We start from the raw sequence: 26,310 nt of genomic DNA on the forward strand, positions 1-26,310 counted from the left end.
CTTCTTTGTATGTCTCTGTGTCCAAATTTCCTTTTATAAGGACACCAGTCATTGGACTAAGGTCTAATTATCTTATCTCATTTAAATCTGCAAAAATTCTATTTCCAAATAAGATTATATTCTAAGGTACTCGTGGGTAGACTTCAGCATATCTTTTTGCTAATCCACAACAGTCCACCCTATGGTTCCCCAAAATTCGTGTCCTTACCATATGCAAAATACATTCACCACCTCCAAACGTCCTCACAGACATCAACAACTCGTTTAGGAACAGATCCAGGATCCTAACACTCCTACATGGAAAGCAGACTTAAATTGCATCATTAATGACTCCAAATACCATCCTCTTTCTACTACATGGGGCTGCTGCTCTGGGGCACGCCTGCCAGGTACCAGGCATGGTGCCGGCTGCCTCATACCCTTTTCTCCCAGCGGGCTGCTTGTCTGGCAGGACCCCAGACTGGGCACCAAAGGACATGGAGCTCCTCCTGTCCTCTGGTAAGGACGAGGCTCAGCCCAAGTGGGTCTGTCCCACGGCCTGGGCATGGGTGGGCCAGAAGATGGGAGGAGGGCTCCTAAAAGGGCAGTCCTGCAGAACGCAGGCAAAGGGTAGAAACCGAGTGCTGGGCAGGTGGGAGAATGAAGCCCACTAAGGTCATTTTGGGAAAAGAGGTGTCACAGGCTATTGCCTGGACTGCTGTAGAAAACCCAAGGAGTGTGGCTGCTGTGCTGTGTCTGGGCGAGGGGACCAAAGGACCCATTTACACCTATGAAGTAGCAGGGGAATCAGATGCTTAGCCAGGCTCCAGCAGGTGGCAAACCAAGACCAACTGCTCACATGGCATAATGCCTGGTCATCTACTTCCCAGAACGATGGAGATCCAGGCAGGAATGGGTCCCGGGCTGTAGTCTTCACAGATGGAAGCTTTCTTTGGGCATTAGAAAAGAGCCAATGGAGGGCACTGGGGAAGAAAGAGGCTGCTGAGCTGATGAGAAGAATATGGCTTTTGAAGTCATTAGACCCAGCTTGAGACCAGCCCGTGCCCCTTGCAAGTTGCATGGCATGGGACAAATGGAGAAACTTTTCTGAGCCCCGTTTTCCCATGGGCTTGTTGTGAAGATGAAATAGACAGTATGTGCGAAGCATGCGCCCTTGTGCAAGTTGCTGGGCTCAATGAGAACTGTTTTCGCCTCTCCTTCTCCCTTCAAAGTTCAGTGGTGCTGGCCAACCGGCAAGGAAAATGGACCTTCCAGCCTCGCTCTGGGGGTCAGGTCACCCTTTTAGGGTGTCTCAATCACCCCTTGCCCCATCATGCTGACGATGCATTTTCTTCCTCCCAGAGGAGCTGAAGGAGAAGCTGACAGAGTACGTGGACAAGGTAAATGGCCAGAAGCCAGGCTTCATCAAGGTTGTGCGTCACAGCAAGCAGGAAGGCCTCATCCGCTCCAGAGTCAGTGGCTGGAGGGTGGCCACCGCCCCCGTAGTGGCACTCTTTGATGCTCATGTGGAGTTCAATGTGGGATGGTAAGTACCCCTCAGGAGAGGAGGCTGAGTCCCAGTGTGGTCCAGGGCTCTGGCTCAAATGAGTGCAAAGCATGCTGGGATCTCAGTCCAGATAGGGGAGAGGAGAGAATTCTCGGAACAGGTGAGATCTGGATGTGTGACTAACATCGGCCACAGGGCTGGCCTTTCAGGGTGAGGGAGAGTCAGGGGCCAACAGGTCAATACACAGTGTCAAAAAGGGTATGGTGACATCAGGTACGACTCTGGCTAGCATCTTCTGCTCAGAGACGGGATCTGGAAGAGGGTGAATGCTAAAGGGCAAAACCTAGAATGCCAGCCCAGCTCAGGACAGGGCTGCAACTGCCGGGAAGGGACCGCTGGACCAGACATGAAGCAGACAGTGGTGAGAAGAGGCTAAGGTAGCTTGATATTATCACAGGTGCCCTGGACTCCCCCAGATGCCAGGCCAGACATAGCATAGAGTCTCAGCTTCTGCCTGTTGATGAAACTGGGTCTTAGAAAACCTTTCTCTCTCTGGTCAGGGCTGCTCAGGTGCTGTGTGGGACAGGAGGAAAAACTGTATGGTCTCAGTGGCTGCAGCCAAACAGGGCTAGGGCATGTGACACTGACATCCCTGCAGGACCAGCAAGGTGTGCCGTGGCTGGCCCACCATCTGTGGCTTTGTAGAGATCCAGGGTGAGGAGGGCCCTGGAGCAGGAAGAAGCTGCCAGGCATGCATGCGGCACGACTAGATTTGGGCATATTTTTACATAACAGGCCCAAATTAAGGCTGCAATGAAGCTGTTTTTTATAGTTGAAGTCCCTGCTTGCCATTTGTGACTATTTAAAAAGCATTTTCACTGGATTTATGGCCAGAAGAGGAGAGGGACACTTACTATTTCAAGCTGATTTGAATAAACAATTATACAACAAATGCATTATTAATAAGAAGCTCATCATTCCTATCTGCAAACACTTTGCTCGCCCGGTGCCCACAGGGGCCTCCTGGCTGCCTGGAAGTCCTACCCTCCGCCTCCCCTCAGGCGGTGGAGGGTGCGTAGGATGGGTGGAAGGATTGAAGCAGCCGCAAGTAACTGGTGGCAGTAAGTTTGTCCTTACTTCCATGCTTCTGTCCTTGTCATCTGCTTTTTCCTCCTGGTTGATACACTGCATTTTAGCAAAATCAAAGCCCAAGTTGGAAGCTTCCCATAGAACCTCGGATCTTCTCTTCTCTTCTTTCTTGGGTCTTGATTTTTTTTTCCTGGTAGAAAAAGGGAAAGCAAGCAGACACAAGCATCTAAGACACTGAGAATCTCACAACTCAGCCCCAGACACTCTGCAGGGGTGGCCAGGCCTCGTGCCAACCCACAAGTCTGGGGAGCGGGGTGAAGGTTAAATAGGGACTCCTTCCCTGGAGGGAGAGCAGCGCTCCTGGAGCAGAAAGCCAGGTGTTTTTCCATTTTCCTGCAGGGGAGGGGGGAGGAAGGAGCTGTAGGAGTCGCCATTCTGACACCTTGGAAGCAGTTACCGTCCTCCCCCTCCCTCTCACTCAGGGCTGAACCTGTGCTCACCCGCATAAAGGAGAACCGGAAGCGGATCATCTCCCCATCGTTTGACAACATTAAGTACGACAACTTTGAGATAGAAGAGTACCCGCTGGCTGCCCAGGGCTTTGACTGGGAGCTGTGGTGCCGCTACCTGAACCCCCCCAAGGCCTGGTGGAAGCTGGAGAATTCCACCGCCCCGATCAGGTAAAGCATCCTTCTGTGCTGCTCTCTCTCCCTTGTCTTTCAGTCAGAAACTCGCCTCCCACCTCAACCTTGTTCCCCAAACTCCAGCCCCACTGTGGGAGGATGGGGTTGGGGTAGGGGCTGGAAGGGAATCACAAATGACCTCAGCCACTGTGTACAGGCCCCGATGACTCCTTTCAAAAGAACCATGGCACCAGCCTCCATTCAGAGGCTCAGAGTTACTCATTTCTTCACATCGCGATGGGTTGCGGTGCTGGGTGCTGGGGATCCAGGGGGATTAAGACTCAATTCCTGCCCCCAAAAGCCTCAAGTCTAGTGAAGACAGACAAAATAATTGGAAGAACAAATCGTTGCTGGAGGAAACCGCATGGAAAGTGGGGAGAATCTTTTTCAGAGACTAATGTTTGCACTTGTTTTGAAGTGCATGAAGGAGATTGCCAGCTGGGGCGGGGCGCTCGTGTGTGAAGAAGCAGAGTGAGTTCATGGACACAGAGGAGCTTTAACCATGAGGAAGGACCATGAGGACCTTGAGGACCATGAGGAAGCAGCCCCAGGCAGTGAGACTGGAGGGGCAGAGAGGCAAGACCAGACCCCACTTTGTATGCCTTGCTGATTCAAGTTTATCCTGTAGGACTCAGTCAAAAGTGGCTTCAAACAGCATTTTAAAGATCTCAAACTTTTCCTGCCTTCGCCACTGCCTTCACAGACACCCAGTGATTCCATTGTGCAGCCACCCCACCAGCCCTTATTTCTGTCTGGTTAATCACAGATCAGGTACACTTATGCTCTCTGCAAAGTCCTGCTCGTTAAACACACAGATGGCACCAGAGGTGGCCTAAGGGACAATTCTTGGAATGAAAGAGGAGATTAGAAACTGATGTTGCTTTGTATTACATGAGGGAGAAAGATTACAAAAAATTTAATTGAAAGTGGGTGATTAATATCACATCTTTCCTTGCCAGAAGAAAAACTATAGTCGTGTTTGAAACAAGGTGAAAGAGAATCACCCAGCTTTCCTGCAGTTACCTCTGTTACCCTGCCACAATTTTATGTCGTTAAATATATGTTTGGAGGTCACTGTGTAAGGGCCTCTTACACACACAATCTCATTTGCTCCTTATTATAACCTTTTGACAGCTCCTTGGGTCATCCCTATTTTATAAGATGAGGACAGCTCATAAGATGGACAAAGGAGAATGGCCTGCCACAGGCTGTGGGCAGTGGAGCCAGGATCCAAACGTAGGTCTGCTAGATTCTACATCCACTTGTCATCCACATAGATGTGCACTGTTGAGCTCAGAACTGTCATGGCTGAATGCTGCCCCTAGGCAAGCTGAATGCTACTGGAAGGAAGTATACTGTCACACAAGGGGTGTTCTTCAAGAAGACTGCACGGATATTCGCTGCTTTGTTCTGCTCATCTTGAAATGTGTCAGCCTGGTCATAATAAACATGAATTCTAGTCTTTGACAGAGAATAAGTTTCCATCGCCTAACTTTTGTCGAAAACTTGTCTGAGAGAAAATTATATTCATGGAAGGTTTATGGAAGAACAGTGAAGATTTTATCCCTTGATAAATACAACCTCACAGAAAGCTGTGGATTATACAAATATACCTTGCCCGATTTGGCTTCTGTTTGTACACCAGTGCTGTGTCCACATGACAGAGCTATCAGAAGAACCCAGAGATATCTTCTATTGCATTCTACAGTGGTGTTTTTGAGATGGTTGCTCACTATGTCCCAGAGTGGCCTCTAAGAACACTGACATGGCAAGTTTCTTTCAAACTGACTGCTAGTCAAAGAAAATCTGTTATCCCCAAGGAATTCATGTGATACTCTCACATGAGAACTGTAAATCTTATTCCTAAGACATATTTGTTCATTTTCACCTTGCTACCAGGAAGCTCAATGTCAGTTTTGTGGGTCTGCTTTAAATTTATTTTAAGCTTATTTATTTTTGAGAGAGAGACAGAGAGAGTGAGCAGGGGAAGGGCAGAGAGAGAGAGGGAGAGAGAGAATCTCAAGCAGGCTCCATGCTGCCAACACGGAGCCCTATGTGGGGCTTGAACCCATAAACCATGAGATCATGGCCTGAACCGGAACCAAATGTTGGATGCTTAACTGGCTGAGCCACCCAGGCGCCCCTGTGGGCCTACTTTAAAACCTGTGAAGGAGGACCTAACACTGCACATGCATGCTGACTGGCTCCCAATTTGTTGTGAACCCTTGGTCTTTCAGATATTTATGTATTTTGTATTTCAATGTATTGTACATTTTTTCATAAGCTCCTTCTGATCTTTTTGGGAATGAGGTAAAGAGTAAGTCGATAATGCTTTCAGGCTGATGGGGCCGACTTCATACCCTGGCTGGTTAATAAGTGATAGACCGCCTGAGGTGGCCTGTGTTCATCCCACAGTAACTGTTTCAGATTCTGAGCCCCTAAGTGGGGTTTGGCCAAAGGGGCAAGGCGCCTTCCTGCGTGTCTTGGAGCACCATATGGAAATACTCGATGTTTCAGGAATGTTGAGGAAAAGGTTGAGACTTCACTCTGCTCACTCTTCTGGACTGATGTTTTGAAACCACCACACATTTACAGAGCGGATTCTCCAGCCTTCTTCATGGTGCAAATGCATCCTTTTAAACGATTTTTCAAATAACAGTTATGTCCCACAGGATTTTAAGGCTTTACGTTATTTAATTCAATCCTCAGGTTATAGTTGATTCTGTTTCATAGATATGGAATCGGAGGCTCAGAGAGGCTAGGGCACTTTCCTCAATGACACACAGCCAGGCGGGAATTTTTCTCATAGCACATACCTCCTAGGCCAGGGTCAAGTATCCTCCACTACAGCAGGATCTCAGCCCGGTCTAGGAGTAGTGGATTGATGTGGATTGGCCTCCCAGGCTGCCTGCCGTCTGGGGAAGGTGAGCCCATCCAGAACAAAATGCTGTGATTTAAAAGGAGGAGGGGCAGGGACCCGAAGGCACCACAGTCTCTGCCTGAGCAGCCGCCTGCATCAGCATTGTCCAAAGAAATGGCCTGCAAAATAGTTGCTTCTCCACCTTAATGCATTTCCAATTTCAAAGATGGGTCCATTTGCATGTGACTGACAGTTTTCTCATCACTGAGGATTCATCATTTCTTTTTCTTTCTCTCCCCCTCGATATTCTTCAGCCACCAGCTGATATACAAAGGCTAGAAATGGTAGCTGTGTGCCATGGAACAATTCAAAGTCATTTGCGTAGGCTAGCCCTCTCAGCAGAGAAGTGGCCCACCTGCGCTCATGCAGATTCTCCTAATCCGAATCCCTCCTGGCCAAGTCCTGTGCTTCGGTGAGCACCTGGACACGGCCTGTGAGCCCTGCGCCTACACTGTCCCTAAGGAAAGACCTTCCAGCTCTGGGACCAGCTGACTGTCGCTCCGGCTTAAGACCCAAGCCATGTACTCAGCCCTACCTGTTGGTTACCTTCCCCTGGTGTCCCACAGGCACCTTCAGATCTGTTTTCCCCATTGGGAATCCTTCTTCCTTCTGAAGCCAGCTTCTCCTCCATGGCCCACGTGGATTGGTGCCCCCCCCCCATCATGCAAACCACAAGGCCAGCGGGCATCCAGAGTCCTCCCTCCCTCTCTCACCTGTTTCTAAGCTCTTTTGATTTACATTAACATGTGTCCTTCAACAGTCCATCTGTCCACTGCTGATACGCTGGCCCCCACGCCTCATTGTTTCTCCCTGGACAGAGCAACAAGCTCTCCAGCTGGGTTCCTCAGTTTCCCCCAGTCCATTACCCCACAGCTGCCTGAGGATTCCTTGTAAAAGCACAGACCTGGGGCTCCTGGGGGGCTCAGTCAGTTGAGCATCTGACTTTGGCTCAGGTCATGATCTCATGGTTTGTGAGTTCCAGCCCCATGTCTGTGCTGACAGCTCAGAACCTGGAGCCTGCTTCGGTTTCTTTGTCTCTCTCACTTTCTGTCCCTCCTCCACTCACAGTTTGTCTCTCTCTCTCTCTCAAAAATAAACAAACATTTAAAAAATAATAAAAGCACAGATCTGTTTGTTCTCCATATTTAAGGTTCTGGTTTTTCGTTTGTCTTTTTTTTTCTTTATTCATTTATTTTGTTTCTTAAATTCCATGTGTGAATGAAATCATGTGGTATCTGTCTTTCAAATTCTGCTTAAAATTCCTCACTGACACTCCTCTACCTCCAGATAAAATGTGAATCATTTACATGCTCTCCAAAGCCCCAGCTAACCTTTATAAGTGAACCAAGGCATGCAGGATCCAAGTTGGGCAAGGGTGAGGAAGGTAGCATGGGTGCCCAGGTAGAAACAGTGATTGGTGCAGCTCAGAGCTCAGGCATCAGGGCAGCTAGAAAAGCAGACATTCACTTCCTCAGGCTGAGTACTAGGTCTCTGGGCCAACACTTCTACAAATTCTACCTGGAATGATGGCAGAACCCAGGGCCGGAGCTATCCACGGCTGCCTTGTGGAAACAGACTCCCTTGAGCAGCTGGTGAAGGTGGGTCTGGGGGGGTCCAGCAGAGAACAAGGCCCAAACCAGCTCCCACAGCAAAACAAGATAGAGGAACAGAGCCTCCTGGTAGGAAGGCACCACTTCTCTTACTCCTCTAGCAGCCCTTCTGCTAACTGCTGGCCCATCTCCCCTCATCCCTGTAGGAGCCCTGCCCTCATTGGCTGCTTTATTGTGGACCGGCAGTACTTCCAGGAGATCGGCTTACTGGACGAAGGCATGGAGATCTATGGAGGCGAGAATGTCGAGCTGGGGATCAGGGTAAGCAAGGTTTCTCACTCAGAGGGCTTGGCTCAGCTCCCCAAAAAGTGAACGAGCCTAGGAGGTGGAGAAATGGGGCTCTGGGTTGCTGAATGTCTATCCCAAGTGTTGCTTCATGTGTGTGATCAGGGCTGCTTGAGGACAGGATAGAGACACTGGAGAGGAACTATGGAATTTGCAGGAAGAAAAGGACTTGAGAAACCGCTTTGACTCAGGCTGGGGACATGGGTGAATGGAGCACCCAACTATGGGAACAACCTCTTTGTTAAAAGCAGTCTCCTCAGGGCTGAGCAAAAGGGCATCAAGGGGTGGCTGGACCAGAGTGACCCTCAGAGTCACCTCCCCTTGCAATTTCTCACTCTCATATTCTCTACCTAACTCCACAGTGGTCCAGAGAACTTTCCTAAAGACTTGTCAAGAGAGGGCTCCAGGGAAATAAAACTTGTGGGCTATAAAGAGCAAAACACAGCTGGGCTCACTCCATTCTGTTTTCTGACCCCACCATGTGCTGGTCAGACACTCAGGCCTGTTCCTATCACTCTTTAGAGGTCGCCACCATCCTTCCCTTAAATAGAGGGCCTTTAGCAGCTCTCAACACAGTGTGATGCACAATAGTCATCATTTACTTTCTTATCCCACAGGAGCATTTCCTAGGCTCTGGCTTTTTTTCCTGGGCGCATGAAAAGATAACTCCAAAACGACCCCCCCCCCCAATCAGGTCCCCCTGGTGGTTGGTAGGAATGTAATAATGGAGACAATTGAAGAACCTCATCCTAGAGGGAAGCCCACCTTTCTGTCTAGGCCGTGGTCCTGTCCTGACACACAAAAAACCAATATTCAAGCTGTGGCTTATCCCCACAGGGGTCGCCATTGTCCTCTCCATGAGCCTCATAATTAAGCAGCCTGACACATCCATGTGTGACAGCCCTTGGAGAGGACCTTGCACCTGCTGGTGTTCATGGTCGTCATCCAAGATATTCCTCAACACTGCCAGCTCTCCACGCAGACCACCCCGACATCTGGCTGCTTCCTACTAATGACCCCTCCCATCCCTTCGGCTCCAGTGTCTGTATTTCCAGTTCCCACTCAGGACTCCAGCTTGGATACACCCTCCTCTTACCTCTAACTTCCTTAGATCTCCCACCCCTCTGACCCTGGGCAGACCCCCAGCCTGCCCTGTAGGGAGACAGGGCATCTCACAGCCTCTGCAGTGGTCTGACCAGCACTGTGTGGGCTTGACCTACTGCCCAGACTTAATCCTCGGGCTCTGAAGATGGGCAGCTGGAGCAGTCTCTCTGCAACCGAGCTTAGAAAACCTTCTAGACACCTGTGTTCACTGAAACCCAGAGAAATTGCTTTGAAGGCAGTCAGAATGCATGGGCTTTGGAGGGAGCTAATGTGTGCATAGAGGACAGCACCTGCATTGTCAGCCTGGCTCCTCCAGCTCTCCCGACATCAGTCGTGTATTCACCATTTGTGTTCTCACCATCTCAGTCCCGCACCACTCCTGGGTGAATGGTTACCCCCTAGCATACTATTTCTCATGAGGAGCTGCTGCCAGGACCTGGTGGAGCAGGTGGGGCCCCCTCCAGTATGCATGCTCTCTGGGTGGGGATGCTTGGGGACTCAGAGAGGAACTAGACGTGTGAGCTCGGCTTCTCACATGTATGTGAGACCATCATGCGGTGGTGGGAGGCTTCTGGCTTTTCCTTGCCCAGATTATAAAGCTGTTCTCGAGTGTGGGCTTGGGTGAGGCTTTCAAATACATGTTTAAAATCATGGGGTTTTGTGTTCAGGATGGGAAATACAGTAAAAACTTTGCTTAGCTTTTCTTCTCTCCATCTCTTCCATCCCACTTGACAGAGATGAAGTGTCACTGTGGTTGAAGGAAAGGTGGTTGTTTTTTTTAATGTTTTTTATTTATTTTTGAGAGACAGAGAGACAGTGTGAGCAGGGGAGGGTCAGAGAGAGAGGGAGACACAGAATTCGAAGCAAGCTTCAGGGTCTGAGCTGTCAGCACAGAGTCTGATACAGGGCTCGAACCCACAAACCATGAGATCATGACCTGAGCCAAAGTCAGATGCTTAACTGACTGAGCCACCCAGGCGCCCCTGTCCTCTTCTTTAAAATTTATTTTTAATGCTTATTTATATTTTAAAGAGAGAGAGAGCATGAGCAGGGGAGGAGCAGAAAAAGACACACACACAGAATCTGAAGCAGGCTTCAGTGTCAGAGCTGTCAGCACAGAGCCCAATATGGGGCTTAAACTCACAAACTGTGATATCACAAACTGAGCCGAAGTCAGATGCTCAACTGACTGAGCCACCCAGGTGCCCCAAAAAGGTGGTTTTAAAAGCATGGACCCAATGACCTTTTGGCTGGCAGAGCTGAGAACAGAAAGAGAGGCTAGTCATTTGAATTCCAGTCTCCACGCCTCCCCCCGCCCCCCGCCCCAGCTAAGAACCACTCCTTATCTCCAAAATAGATTTTCATGTTTTGTGTGGTTATTAGTGTCTTCCTTTCATGTGTTAGGAGTTCGTATCCCAGTGCCTCACTTTCCTCACCTAGGATCTCCACAGGAGTGTTTGTGAAAAGGAGAGATGTTGCTTTTCTCATCTCTTTGATCCAAAGGCAACATATTCGAAGTCCTTGCCCATTTGGAACATAGAGATAGAGTTGCTTGTGCAATTATTCACTACCTGCTCTGGCACCTAACTAAGAGTCTCATGCTCTAGCAACTGAGCTAGCTGGACAAGGACTCTGGCACCTAACTATGCCATCCATCTATATCCCTAAAATGTAGTTGTTACTATAATACCCTTTTATTCAGATGAGAAAATTGTGAAATTAAAGAGTTTACATGTGTTCTTAAGGTCAGACGACTTAGAAGAAGTAGAGAAAAGATTCAACCCCAGATCTTTATGATTTGGAAGCCTAGATAGATATACCATAGTGAGGGAGGCCTGGGTAGCTCAGTTGGTTAAGCATCCAATTTTTGATTTCAGCTCAAGTCATGATCACATGGTTTATGAGATCAAGCCCCATGTCAGGCTCTGTACTGAGCTGGGTGTGGATCCTGCTTAAGATTCCCTTTCTCCCTCTCTCTCTCTCTCTCTGACCCTCCACCACTCATGTATGCAGGCTTGCTTACTGTCAAAATAACCTTTAAATATACCACAGTGATCTAGGGATAAAAGACTTTTGAGCATCCCCCCCAAAAGTATTACAGTGTCCATGCAGTAATTTCCTTCTACCCTATTCACAATCATAACTACTGAGTCCCCATTTAAGGCCTTTTTCTTATTTCGTATTCATTTCCAATAAGCCTTTTTTTCTGATTTCTAATTACACAACTCGGTGGGGAAAAAAGAAGGGAGTTGCTGGGGGAAAGATGAAAAGCGAGCAATAAGAAATGCCACGGAATAAAAGACAGAAAGCTTATAAAGATGATGGCTATAAAAGTTCTAAAAAAGAAGTAGAGAGCATTCAAGAGGTGGTAAGGAATTAAGAAACTGTTAGAGACTATTATAAATGGAATTGACTCCCCTCAAAAATATGTTGATGTTCTCTCTGTACCTGTGAGTATGATCTCATTAGGAAATAGGGTCTTTGCCAATGTAATCAGGTCAAGATGAGATCATACTGGGTTGTGGTGGCCCTAATCCAATAGGACTGTGTTTTTAGAAGGAAAATTTGGACACAGGCAGGCAGAGAGAGAGGATGACCATGTGAAGAGGGAGGCACAGATTGGAGTAATGCCAGGGAATGTCTGGGGCCACCAGAAGCTAGAAGAGGCCAGGAAGGATTGTGTCCTAAGGCTTTGGAGAGAGTATGGCCCTGTCAATGCCTGTTTTCAGACTTCTGGCCTCCATAACTGTGAGAGAATAAATCTGTGGTTTTAGGAGATCTAGCTTGTGCTTTGTTATAACAAATAAAGGAAATCAGAACATGAGTGAAAAGAGGAACCTAGAGAAAGCCTGTGTCTACTATATTTGAAGAACTTGGTGACTTTAGGCTTACAATTTTTCAATTTCACCGAGTACAGAAGACATGACCCAAAGCCTAAGAATTTCCCAACTTGAAGAGTCTAATAAAATAACCCCCCACTCCCCCCCATCTTACCTCCCATAAAACTGGTTTCTCCAAAGATCTATTATCTCAGTATAATGATGAGCTAGAAATACTCCCATCCTCACCCCCCAGGGATAGGGTGAAGATTGCCTATCTCAATTTTTGCTGGGAAGAGAGGAAGAATTCTCCCCTGTGAGTCCTCCCCCCTGGATTTATAACATAAAATCCAAATACTTCATGGTCCAGAAAAATCTCAAGAGTAGAATTTAACTTAAAGTTGTTGAAAGTTCTTAAGCATCTGCAAAAATGTATACAAACCCTCTCTGGGGAAAGACCCTTTTAACCCAGGCCATAAAACTTCCCACAGCCTGAGTTTCAAGGAGTATGAGTTCATCTTTTTAAAAAGTCACAAAACAAACAAGGGAAGAAGAAAGCGCCGAGAGTAAACACCAGCAAAAGCATTGGACAGCCAAATTTGTTTTCTAAAATCTTCAAGTATAGACTCTATCAGACACAGGGTATCAAACAATTTGTATACTAGTTTTAAATAAATAGGAAACTGGAAATATAAATAAGAAGAAAGACTTAATAAGACTAGTCATCTTGGGATAAAAATACAATCTTAATAAGTGTAAAAATGGAAATTTAAAGTTTAATGGATGGATTAAATATGCAGATGGATGTTATTAAGGGAAAAAATAGTAAACTGGGAAATATATCTAAAGAAATTATTAAAAAATTTCCCAGGAATACAAAGAAAAAATATACATATAAAAAAAGAGATAAAAAGACAGATAGAATTGAGGGAAAAGATCTAATATCTTGGAATTCCAAATGGAGATAATAAAAAGTGAAGATTAGGCAAAAGCAATAACTGAAGAGATAATGACTGAAAATTTACCCAAGCTGGTGAAAGACCCCCAACCCTCAGATTCAGGAAGTCGACTTGTCCAACATAAGATAAATACAAATACATGCAGGCTTAAACATGTCATAGTGAATGCCGGAGACAAAGAGAAGATCTGAGAGCAGCCAGAGAAAAAAGATAGATTACCGAATAATGATAATTAGAATAACAGTTGAGTTTTCAGTGACAGTAATGGAACCCAGAAAACCATGAGAAATAGCTTAAATATTTTCTGAAAGAAAATAATTGGGTCTTTTATATATATATATAAAAGAAAATTATTTTCTGAAACACAAAAGCTGTAAGAGTTTGCCACTAATATATCCTCACTAAAATAACTTATAAAGGGTACACTTCAAGTATAAGGAAAATGACCCAGAAGGAAATTTGAGGTAAAATGCTTCACTCAAAAAGTAGTAAATATATGAGTAAATCTAAAGAAATGCTGATGGTAAGTAACACATAGTAATGTCTTGTGGGATTATTAAAGCTACATGTGTGAGGACAATTGCAAATAAGTTGGGAGGGATTGATTATAATGAAAGTGTTCTCAAGTGCCTACTATGTTAATGAGGGTGGAAGGGATATTGGGTTGACTTTTAATTTTTATGAAGTGAGCATGTTAAAATTTCTAGGGAAGCCATGAAAATCATAGAAAAAGAAAATATAACTTCCAAAGAAGGAGATGGGACTAATGAAGTATGAAAATGGGTAGAAAGGGAGAAATAGAAACAGAAAGGATATGAGAAAACATAGGAGATGGTAGAAATAAATCCAAATATATGAGTAAACACAGTAAGTTTACACTGTTAATGGCAAACATTTAAAAATTAGATTTTTTCAATTATCTGTTAGCTATTTATAAGAAACATGTCTGAAATGTAATAATACAGGAAGGTTAAAATCTAAATGGATAGACAAATTCATGATAGGCAAATGTCAATGAAAAGAAAGTTGCTATAGTTATATTAATATTAGAAAAATACTATTACAAAATGTTTTAGTACAATTAAAGATTTCTACAATGTGCAGTTCATCAGGAATATATAACAGTTATAAGCTTTAATGCACCTAATTTCACAACCTTGACTGATATAAAGTAAAAGTTGACAGAATTACAGGGAGACATTGACAGCTCTAGTGATGTTGAGGAAGATTTTAATAAATTTCTCCAAGGAACTGATAAGACCAATGCAATCAATAGATTGAATCTAACAGGCATATAGAGAACACTGCATCTAACAATTACAAGATTCAACAAATTTCAAGGATTAACATACAGAACATGTTCTCTGACTACAATGGAATTCAATTAGAAACCGACACCTAAAGGTTATAGACAAAAGCCATATTTTTGGAAATGATGAAACATTTCTAAATAACACATAGGTCATAAAAGAAATTATACTGGAAATTTGAGAATATTTTGAACTGAATGACACTAAATATGCTACATTTTACGTTACATTAAATGCAGCTAAAATAGCACTTAAGAAAAGTTGTAAATTAAAACCATATGGTATTGGCATAAAATCAGACACATAACTCAGTGGAACAAAATGGAGAGCCCAGAAATTAACCCACACATATAAGGTCAATTAATTACAACAAAGGAACCAAGAATATACAATGGGGAAAGGACAGTCTCCTCAATAAATGGTATTGGGAAAATTGGGCAGCCACATGCAAAAATTGGGCCACTTTCTTACACCATACACAAAAAATAATTCAAAATGGTTTAGAGACTTGAATGTTAGACCTGAAAGCATGAAACCCATAGAAGAAAATGTAGACAGTAAGCTCCTTAACATAAATCTTGGTGATGATTTTTGAATCATCAACAAAAAGCAGAAATAAACAAGTGGGACTACATCAAACTCAAAAGACTCAGCACAGGAAGGGAAACCCATCAACAAGATGAAAAGTCAGCCTGCAGAATGGGAGAAGATATTTGCAAATCATATAACTGATAAGAGATTAATATCCAAAATATACAAAGAATACAACTTTGTAGCAAACAACCACCACAACAACAATGACAACAAACAATCCTGTTTAAAAATAGGCAGAAGATCATCTGAATAAACATCTTTTGAAAGAATAAACGTCTTTCCATCATGGCCAACAGGTTCATGAAAAGATGCTCAATAACACTAATCATCAGGGAAATGTAAATCAAGACCACAGTAAGATATCACTTCACACCTGTTAGAATGGCTATTATCACAATGACAAGAAATAACAAGGGTTGGCAAGGATGTGGAGAAAAGAGAAAAGTCTTTGTGCACTGTTGGTGGGAATATAAACTGGTGTAGCCACTATGGAAAACAGTATGGAGTTTCCTCAAAACGGATCCAGCAATTCCACTTCTGGGAAAAGAAAACTCAAAGAAAACAAAAGCACGAACTTAATAAGATATCTGCACCCCCATGTCCATTGCACCATTATTTAAAACAGTCAAGATGGGGAAATAACCTAAGTGTCCATCAATGGATGAATAAATACATAAAATGGAATATTTATAATGGAATATGGATTTTAAATTTAATTTCTTTAATTTTTAAATTTTTAAATTAAAAATATTTAATTTAAAATGGAAATTTACAATGGACTATTATTGTCATCAAATAAAAACATGAAATCTTGCCGTTTATAACACCATATGGATGGACCTCAAGGGTCTTATGCCAAGTGAACTGAATCAGACAAAGAAAGACAAATATGGTATGATCTCACTTATATGTAGAATTTAAAAAGAAAGAAAAGGAAAGAAAAGAGAAGGGAAGAAAAAAGAAAATGAAGCTCACAGATAGAGAGAGATTGATGGTTGTCTGGGAGTGGGAGATGGGAAAAATGGGTTAGGGGGGTCAAAAGGTATGAACTTCCACTTATAAAATAAGTCATGGGAACAACAGGTACAACATGGTGACCATAGTAAATAATTAAAAGTTGCCATATTTAAAAGTTGCCAATAGAGTAAATCTTAAAAGGTCTCAACACAAGAAAAAAAATTTTTTTTTTACTATGTAAGGTGATAGATATTAAATAGAGTTATTGTGGTGATCATTTCACAATGTATACAAATATTGAATCTTTATTTCATACACTTCAAAAATTAAATTAAATTAAAATATTTTGCCAAAAAATGTGAGAAATTGTATAGTATCCCATTCTTGGAAAGAAGAGCTAAAAGTTAGTGAGATAAATATATGAGTAGTTAGAAAAAAACATCAGAATTATGTTAAGTGGAATAAGTTAGGCAGAGAAGGACAAATACCATATGTTTTCACTCATAAGTGGAACAGGAGAAACTTAAGAGAGGACCATGGGAGAGGGGAAGGGGGGAAAAATAGTTGGGGAGAGAGAGGGAGGCAAACCATGAGAGACTCTTGAATACTGAGAACACACTGAGGGCTGATGGAGGAAGCGGGGAGGGGAAGGGGGTGATGGGCATGGAGGAGGGCTCTTGTGGGGATGAGGACTGGGTGTTATATGGAAACCAACTTGACAATAAACTATAAAAGAAAAAAATAAATAGAAGAGCTTGTAGGCTGAAAAGAAAAAAGAAAAATCATCAGAATATGAAACTATAGATGAAAATAATAAAGATATGAACATAAATTAATGAAATATATATATAGTATGATATATAATTCATTCTGATAGACAATGCATATTTGAGACATATATATTAATATATAAAATGTGTATAAAATACATATATGAATATCTATATTTATATACATGTATAAAATACAAACATATACATTTATATATGTATATATGTATATAATAGGCATAGAAATCACTGATCAAGCCAAAGCATTGTTCTTTGAAAAGGCTAATCAGATTAACAAACTTTTAGTAGGATTGAGAGACAGAGAGAGGTGCCACAACCACAAATAAACAATATTAGGAATGGGAAAAGAGACATGATTATAGTTGATACAGGGATTAAAAATGTAAGAGTATATTATTAACAAGTTTATTCAAAAATTTGAAAACTTAGATAAAAAGAAGAAATTTGTAGAAAATATGGTTTATGAAAACTGACACAGGAAGAAATAAAAACTGAAATCATTCTATAGTCATTAATCAGTAGTTTAATATCATCTCACAAATAAACACCTAGGATAATAGTTTACCATCAAGCACTGCTAAACTTTCAAGGAACAAAATATTCCAAACTTATGCAAATTATTTGAACACAGAGTGCAGAATACATACTAAATAACCAAAAGCACAGTGGCTTGGATCTCCTAAGCCATGAAGAAAAGTCTAAATTGTATTCTCTGCACTCTGTTCAACGAAAGGAGCATACACATGTTTAAAAATTTCTTTGGAAAATGTAAAGCCTGTTAAATTTCTAATATTGAAAGAGACACTTCCTCAGTTATGCAGAATTGACCTAGAGAAACATCTGGAAGCCTAACCTATTTATTATTCTTTTAAATTAAATTTTTTAAATGTTTATTTTGAGAGAGACAGAGACCAAGACAGCATGTGAGTGGGGAGGGGCAGAGAAAAAGGGAAAGAGAATCCCAAGCAGGCACCTCATTGTCTCCACAGAGCCTGACATGGGACATGATAACATGAACTGTGAGATCATGACCTGAACTGAAATTCAGACTCCAATGCTTAAGGGACTGAGACACTCAGGTGCTCCTGAAATTGAATTCTTCAGTATAAGTAACAACTATCTCCACCTTTCTGGGATGGAAACCATAGAAGTAGGAAAGGGAGAGAAAGAATGCTACCACAGCTGTTCCAATGCCCTGCCGAATGTCCAGGGCAGGCAATTGGAGGAAAGAGATCTCTCCTCTCCACCTTACCCTAGCTGTAGATGACTGTACTATAATGAGCTCTCTGGAATGTAGCTCATAAAAGACAGTCTTGATAGGACTCTGTTGGACACCCACTTGGCCATACATGCAAGTCACCAACTCCTCATCTGGATGTCTAAGCTTTCCTCATTTGGGGTTTCTTATTGGCATTTTAGACCCTTGTCTTAGAATATTCATTATCATCCTTCTCTTTAAAATATGATCTGCTATTATAATGGCTCTTGAACAGCTTTTTTATCCTCTAGGCTGACTGCTCTCTTACCACCTGCTCCAAAGCCTGGATCATGGCCTTTATTCTGGCTCAGCCAGATTACCCAAGCCCTTGTGACAGCCTTGCCTCTTTTAACTGCTCCGGCTTAACCTCATCTTAAGGTCTAGCTGAGTGGAGCATCTCTCCCTGTGAATGACTCTGCCTCTTCTCCCTATGTAACTGAGCAACATCTAGGACAATAAGAGGTCCAGTGGACTGGCTCCATTTGTTGGCCTTGGGATCACCAAGAAATCGGTCAAGATCCTCCTTATCTAGGTATGCTTATTTAATTGCTTAATAAAGCAGAAAGAAATTTGCTGTGGAGATTTCTCCGTACTTCAAACAGTACCTTAATTCTATTTCTGTGGCATCTTTTTAGTTCCCTTGTCTATCAGTTTTCATGCCCTCTCTTAAACCTCCATTCCTAGCAAAGAAGAATTAGTATCTCTCAATACCCTAAGAAAATGCCAATGGCTATTCCATAGGGCATGCGGGATGAACACAAGCAAAAAAAGTTATAGATACAGTAAGAATAGACTTCACAAACTGCATTGTTGCCAGGTTGCAAAAATTCCTTAGTCCCTGGACTAGGTTCATCTCTGGCTTCTATAATCAATTAAGAAACAATGGCAATGCCTTTACTATGTATTTTCAAAATTCTTTCCCTATAATTATCCTATTTACTACACACAGCAATCAAGTGCTATTGGCAAACCAGATGATATTTTTCAAGTGCTGTAAGACTAGGCACTCCTGGGTGGTGTAGTCGGTTAAGTGTCTCTCTCTTGGTATCCGCTCAGGTCACTATCTCATGGTCATGAGATCAAGCCCCATGTTGGGCTCCATGCTGGACATGGAGCCTGCTTGAGATTTCTCCCTCTCCTTCTGCCTCTCCCAACTTGTGTATACGCACGCTCTCTCTCAGAATAAATAAAATGTTATAAGATTGAAAATATTTGTTGTTCAAAAAGGTAAATTCTTATACTTTATTATAATCATTATTTAACAAATATAGCAAAAAATCAATTTAAGTATTTTGTAAACTATAAAAGCCTCTATACAAAACTTATAATTCTATTACACATGTAGATATATATGTTACATTAATATACTACCATAGAGTTTATATAGTTCTTTATTTTTTTAAAAAACTTTTAAGTTTCCTTTAATTTATGTATTTATAGTCTGCTGAGCTATTTATTTGGATAATAGGAACCTATGTCTTAAGCAAAGACTCAGGCTAACTTAAAGAGGAAAGGAATTTATTGGATGGTCATTTGATGTCTCAATGAATTAATAAGAACTCTATGGATGCAGATTCAGAAAACAAGCAGAAACCAGGGGAGAATAGACAGCAGGAACCATAGCCAAAGCCAACTGATAATGATAGTGTATTTAGAACTGACCCCACTGCCATGACCAGCTGGCTCTGCCCCCAGATACTGGGTACCATTGTTTGGGTCTTGGTGACATTCATCAGTTTAAATTCAAAGTCCTTAGGGAGAGTATATAGTTGGCTAAACCTAGACTATATGCCCATGCTTCCAGGGGACAGAGGCAAATCATACATGCCTCCTTTCAGCTTCCTTAGGCTCAAGAATTACATATGATGTGGTCCCTTACATAGCAAGGGGATTTAGAACCTGAGTTCCAAAGTCCTCAACAACAAGTCATCTAATATCTAGGGTACTGTGTTCCATGTTCCAGATAGTTTATCAGAAATGGGATCTAAAACAAAAACACCTCTTTATTATGGACAATTTCAAACATTTGCAAAAATAGAAGGTATAATAAATTGCCTTGTAGCCATCACTCAGTTACAACAGCGTCAGTGCACAGTTTGGTTTTAATTTCTACCCATACCCAATCCCCCCCCCCCCCCCAGCTCGTTATTTCAAAGCAAACCCAAGACATAGTATCATCAAAAATATTTCAATATGAATCAAAAATAGATAAAGACTTTTTAAAGAATATAACCACAATACTGTTTTCAGTCCTAAAGGTGTTGAAAAGAACTCCCTAACACAATCAAATGCTATTGGTATTCAAATTTCTTTCATTGTCTCATTTTTTCTTTTTCAAACAAAAAATATTGTTGGCTTGAATCAAAATTCAGTTGGTTAATATGTCCTTCAAGTGTCTATTAGTATACTGAATTTCTCTCTCCATCTCTCCCCTCCCCCCGCCTTGTAGTTTATTTTTAAAGAGATCAGGTCATTTGTCCTATAGAGACTCCCACAGTCCAGACTTTCCTGATTGAATTCCCCGGGTGTCTGTAGCATGTCCTTCTACCCCGTATATTTCTTCTAAATGGGTAGCTGGACCTGAGGACGTAGGTTCAACTTTATAGCAAGAATATGTAATAGGCAGGATGTGTGTGCTTCCATCAGGAGGCACAGGACATCTCGTGGTCTCCCCATTTGGGGTGTCAGCACTCATTGCTGAATATTGCCTAGATCCAATAACTCATTAGAGGTTGCAAAACGGTGATATTTTATTTTTATTTTTCTTCCTCATTTAATAGCCTGGGTAACTTCATATGTATATATACATACATATGAAGTTTTATTTGAGTACAGTTGACATACAATGCTACATTCATTTCAGGTGTATGACATAGTGATTCAACAAGTTTATACATTATGCTGTGCTCCCCACAGCATAGCTACCATCTGTCCTGATACATCACTATCACAATATCATTGACTATATTCCTTATGCTGTGCCTTTTATTCTTGTGACGTCTATAAAGAGACATTTACAATCATCCATTTTTTGGGTGCTTGGCAACACAAGAAAGTTCATTTAGAAAAATCAGAATAAATAACTCCATAACAGCTTTCAAAATAATAATTTGATTCTCTACCATCTTCCAAAGAGAACCAATTATTCCTTTTTAGTAGTAGTATGAACTTACGGATTTAAATATATTTGATGTATTTTAGTGTGTTACATTTGATATCCTTATTGATTTGCATATTTTCACCTTTGGCCATTGGGAGCCTAAGACGTCCGTTCCTGAGTCCTTCTGTTTCTTTAATGGCTTCCCTGCCATCAAGATGCTCCCGGGCTCATGGTTCATCTATACACTTCCTGTTCTAGACCTATAACCAGCCATTTCCCCAAAGAATCAGCTTTCTTTTAATGAAAAATAGTACTTAAAATCACAACCTGGGCACTAGGGGTGCTCATTGCTCCTGGGTTGGTTCATATTTCTAGGTCTTTTAAGTCGTCAGAGCTCGAAGTTATTATTTTTGTAGAGATAAAATATTCTAGGCATTATGATCTTTCTGATTCAAATGTAGGACTATGGAGTTTTTACTTCACCTTATCAACCTTACATCTTTATTTCCCTTCTTCCATGTCAAAAATTCTTATTCTTAATGACACCAACATAATTACTTGTTTATTTTATTCCCCAGTATGCACACAACTGTCTCAGAATACTAATAACAAACCTATCACCCACAATATGATTGCCAGAAACAGTTTAAATTTTTGTGGTTTCTTTTTGTTGTTTCTATTCCACTTGAGATGTATAGTCAAATTACTGTGATTTAAAGTCATCTAGAATAGTTCCTCTCTGTGTTATTGTTCCCAACCTAATAAACAAGTTCATTTCTTTCATTTGGCTTTTGATTTTTAGGAATTGTTCATATTTAATTCTTTTATAATTATATAAATATTTACACAATTCCAAAGTCAAATTCACAAAATCAAGTATATTCAGAAAAATCTTCCTTTTATCACTGTCTTCTCCATCCTGTGTTCCTACCACCCCCAACATAAACATTGTTTGTAAAGTAAAATGAACAAAACTTCAAAAACATGTAAGGAAATACGTGTATATATTCACACCTCCTCATTCTTAGATAAATGGTATTACACCGTACATACTTTTTAGTACCGTGTTTTTAAAAATATAGATGTATATTTTTCTGAAAATCCTTTTATAATAGAGAGATTATTCCTTATTGCTTTTTTATAGCTACATAGTACTCCAATGCATGTATGCTCCATAGTTATTCTACTACTTTCCTTTGAGAGTGTAGTGCTGTAATTCATAGTCTTGTGCATACATTTTGTCATATTTTACTGGGTTATCATTTGAACATATTCCTGAAAGCATAACTGTGAGGTCAAAGGGCATATGCATGTGTAATTTTGTTTAGCTGTCATCAAATATTCCTCCAGAGGGGTAGTACTTTTTCCACCAGGTACAATGAAGAGTTTCTCAGGATCAACCAGCAAAGTATGTTGTAGACTATTTGGGGTTTTACCAATCTGCCAGGTGAGAAATGGCTTTCAGAGTAGTTTCATTTTGCATTTCTCTTATTAAGAGCTAAATTGAACAGTTTTCATATGATTAAAGCCATTTGCATTTTTTTTCATGAGCTTTTCATATCTTTGGCCTATTTTCCTATAGGATTGTTAGTCTTTTTCTCTATTTTTAGAATTTCTTTACACACTAGGGATGGTAATAGTTTGCCTATAATATACATTGCAAATATTTTTTCCTATTTGTTACTTGTCTTTTGATTTTGTGTCTGGCGTTTTGTTTTGTTTTGTGTGTGTGTGTGTGTGCACGTGTGCACACACATGTACTTGTTTTGTTGTTGTTGTTATTGTTGTTGTTTTTGCCATGCAAAGCTTTTTTACCTTTATTTTATTTCCTTTTTTTAATGTAAGCAAGTATATCTATCTTTTTTCTTCTTGCTTCCAGAGTTTAGTCATAGGAAAACTTACCTACTATCAGGTCATAAGAAAATTCCATAATTTGTGTGATTGTATTTTTCACAATATTTTTTATTTTTTTATTTTTAATACTTAAATCCTAGGTAACTAACAGACAGTGCAATATTGGTTTCAGGGGTAGAATTCAGTGATTCGTCACTTACATACAACACCCAGTGCTCATCATGAGTGCCCTCCTTAGTACCCATCACCCGTCCAGCCCATCTCCCACCTGCCTCCCTCAATCAACCATCACTTTGTTCTCCGTCATTAAGAGTCTCTTGTGGTTTCCCTTTTTTCTCTCCCCACCCTTCCCCTATGTTCATCTGTTTTGTTTCTTAAATTCCACAAATGAGTGAAATCATGTGGTATTTGTCTTTTCCTGATTAACTTATTTCACTTATCACAATACACTCTAGCTTTATTCATGTCATTGCAAATGGTTTAATCTCTGACTCATTTAGAATTGATCTTGATGTATGGTGTGAGGAATGGACCCAATGTCCTAATTCTCTACATGGTCAACCAGTTATTCTAATACCTTCTACTTAAAATGACATCTTATCGCTTCTCGGCCTTTTGGCTAGGATCAAGTGTAAAATGACATCTTTAGTACCTTTATCATACATTAAATTGCCACATATACTTGAATCTGTTTCTGGATTTTATGTTCTGTGTCCATTGATTTATTGGTATATTTATGTACTAATATCACACAATTTCAATATATATAGGCTTGTATTCTGTTTGTAAGTCTAACCTTAAAAATGTTTTAAGTTATGTTTGTGAGTTGGATTCTGGCCTACCAACTGTGTATTATGGGGATCTCGGATTCAAGGGAGAAGATCCTTAAGAGAAACACAATGTCATCATTCCCTCTTCTCTCCTTACCAGACTTTAGAATGTTTGGTATCAGGATTTATGGCTACTTAATTTTCATATTAATGCCTAGAACCTAGTATGTGCTCAATGAACAGGTTTTGAAATTGAAGGCCAGACAAATATAAGAGAATATTCTATAAACTGGAAAAGGTCAGAGCTCTGACTTTCTGAGGTGGGGTGGAAGTTGTAAGGACATTATCAATTCAATATAAGAAACAAGTATTAGAGTCGCTTTTAAAAAAGGAAGAAATGCCTAATAGAATAATGAGCTTCTTCTAACAGGACGTGAACATGACCGCCTATTGGTATCACTGTAAAGAAAGATGGGATTTATAACCATAATACTACTGTTACTAGTGATGCAGCAATAACTAATGTGAGCCATTGTCCTAAGTGAAGTACACGTATTAACTCCTTTAATCCTTGCAGCAACCTTGAGATGCAAATACTACTGCTCTCCCACTAACAGGTGGATACGTTTAAGCACAGAGCAGTGATGGAACTTGCCCTAGATTACACGACTTGTAAATGGTAAAGCTGAGATGTGAACCCAGGAAGAATGGCTTCAGAAGTCATTATGCCTTACATAGGTAGGCATAGTCTAGTAGCCTTCGATGAGAAATCTGACAGAATTTTTCCCGACCTTCTTGGGGGTTAATTTCTTTGTATATTCACTCCTGCATTTATTCTTCGTATATCCGCTTGCCTGGTGCTGGGAAACTAGAGGTGAATAACATAGACCCTTCCTTTGAGTGGCTCTCAGTCTAGCTGGAAAGACAACCAGCTTGCCATTTTCTAAGTAGTAGTCTTATCGAAAATTATAGAAAATGTCCTGAACTTAAACAGGATGCTTTAACTCCTTCCTCCATTTTGACTCCAAGGACTTATGGGCTCTTTGATCCACCAATGGTAACTGATCACTTTGTCCTGTGATATTCTTTTTTTTTTTTTTTTTTTGAGAGAAAGAGAGAGAACACAGGAGCTGGGGAGAGGGGTGAGGAGAGAGGGTGAGAGAGATAATCCAAGCAGGCTCCTCACCCAAGATCATGACCCAAGATGAAATCAAGAGTCGGACACTTAACCAACTGAGCTACACTGGTGCCCCTGTCTTGTGATATTCCTAAAAAAATTTTTTTAAAGAAAAATTATAAACTATTATTCTTTTACCAAACTATGAGTAAAGGTAATCAACACAAAGATAATCAACACAAACTGAATACACTAAAAAATTTGAAAACTAAAAAAAATGACTAAAGAGATAAATATTAATATCATTTATATCTGCAAAATCTGATTCAAGAAAACCAAACTTGGTTGAAATAGTGATGACAAATGAAAGCTGGTGATAGATTATAAAATGGGGTGTGGATTAAAAAAAGTACTTATAGACAAATTGTAGGTCAGTTATTAAATCAATGCAAAAAATTAATCCCAATGAAAATAATTCTGGTAAAATAAAACTGGAAAATGAGTATAAAAGAAGTATATTTTAATTACATTATATCCAAAAATTAACCAAGAGGATTACATTGCTTTAATGACATTTACTCCAGAAAATACCTTCTGGATAAAAATTTATCACTAGGAATATACTCTGCATCAAAGTACTAAGTGAGGCACACCTCTCTCAGCATCAAAACGGCAAGGATGAAAGACCCAGAAGGGGGCTACCACTCTCCCTGTGGGAGCTGGGTGAGGCTTCACCACGGAGGCATGTATGCAGGACCCCAGAGAAAGGGTGTGCATTTTTCAGGCAGGGAAGGAGAAGATGGGTGTGAGAATTGGGGTGACCTGTACAGTGGCAGCTGAGAAAACACATGACCCTGGCTGAACCCTCAGGCTCTGAAGTAGGTAAGGGTCTCTAAGAGGACCCGGGTCTAAAACAAAGGGTCAGAGATGGGGAAGACAGAACTATCAAATGGGAAGAAAAATTGGTCATTGGCAATCCAGAAGGCAATCCAAAATGTCCAACATTTTCCTCCAGGACTTAAGTGACAGGAAATAATGTGCTTATGGCAGACGACCTGGGGCTGAGAGGTTTCAAACAAACATTTCGTTGGTTACCAACATCAGCCTTCTAAGTCTAGAATGTCAAAAGACTTGGTTGGTGACAGAGACTCCTGGGCGACAGGAGGAAGTTATTATTCCATAAAGCAGATCCATGCTCCACAGCTGGTAGCAGTACTTGCACAAACCAGGATGATGGTGATAATATTAATAATAATGAGAACTTCATTTATTATATGCTATTGGCTCACCACTGTGTGTATATTATCTCATTAATTTTATATGAGCCTGTGTGGTTTTCCCCATTCTGTACATTCTGAACCCGGAGCTAACAGGATAAACTACCTCCCGCAATCACTCACGCTTAGAACCATCGTGAGTGGCTTCAAGACCTTCTCATTGTATCATGATGCTTATCTGCCTCTGCCTTCAGGGTATAAGATCATCCATGGCATAAACTTTAATTTCTGCATTTGGCCAGCACTGCTTTGGAAAATGACCACAGTACCATTCCGGTGCTTGATGACGCAGCCCAAATCCCTGATAGGTGACAAGTCCTGGGTCAG

The 26,310-nt window shown here is 41.3% G+C and overlaps 1 protein-coding gene across 1 annotated transcript in view; it reads left to right on the forward strand.

The window, feature by feature from the left end:
* GALNT18 (polypeptide N-acetylgalactosaminyltransferase 18) overlaps positions 1–26,310 on the forward strand; it is a 342,758-nt gene that overhangs the window by 241,348 nt on the left and 75,100 nt on the right. Inside the window, exons 4-6 of the mRNA XM_029957126.1 lie at positions 1,342–1,525; positions 3,058–3,255; positions 7,935–8,049. Coding sequence (XP_029812986.1) covers positions 1,342–1,525; positions 3,058–3,255; positions 7,935–8,049 — 497 coding nt within the window. The remainder of the gene's footprint in view (positions 1–1,341; positions 1,526–3,057; positions 3,256–7,934; positions 8,050–26,310) is intronic.

This window comes from Suricata suricatta, chromosome 11, assembly GCF_006229205.1.
Source record: "Suricata suricatta isolate VVHF042 chromosome 11, meerkat_22Aug2017_6uvM2_HiC, whole genome shotgun sequence".
In the NCBI taxonomy this organism is placed as follows: Eukaryota; Metazoa; Chordata; class Mammalia; order Carnivora; family Herpestidae; genus Suricata; species Suricata suricatta.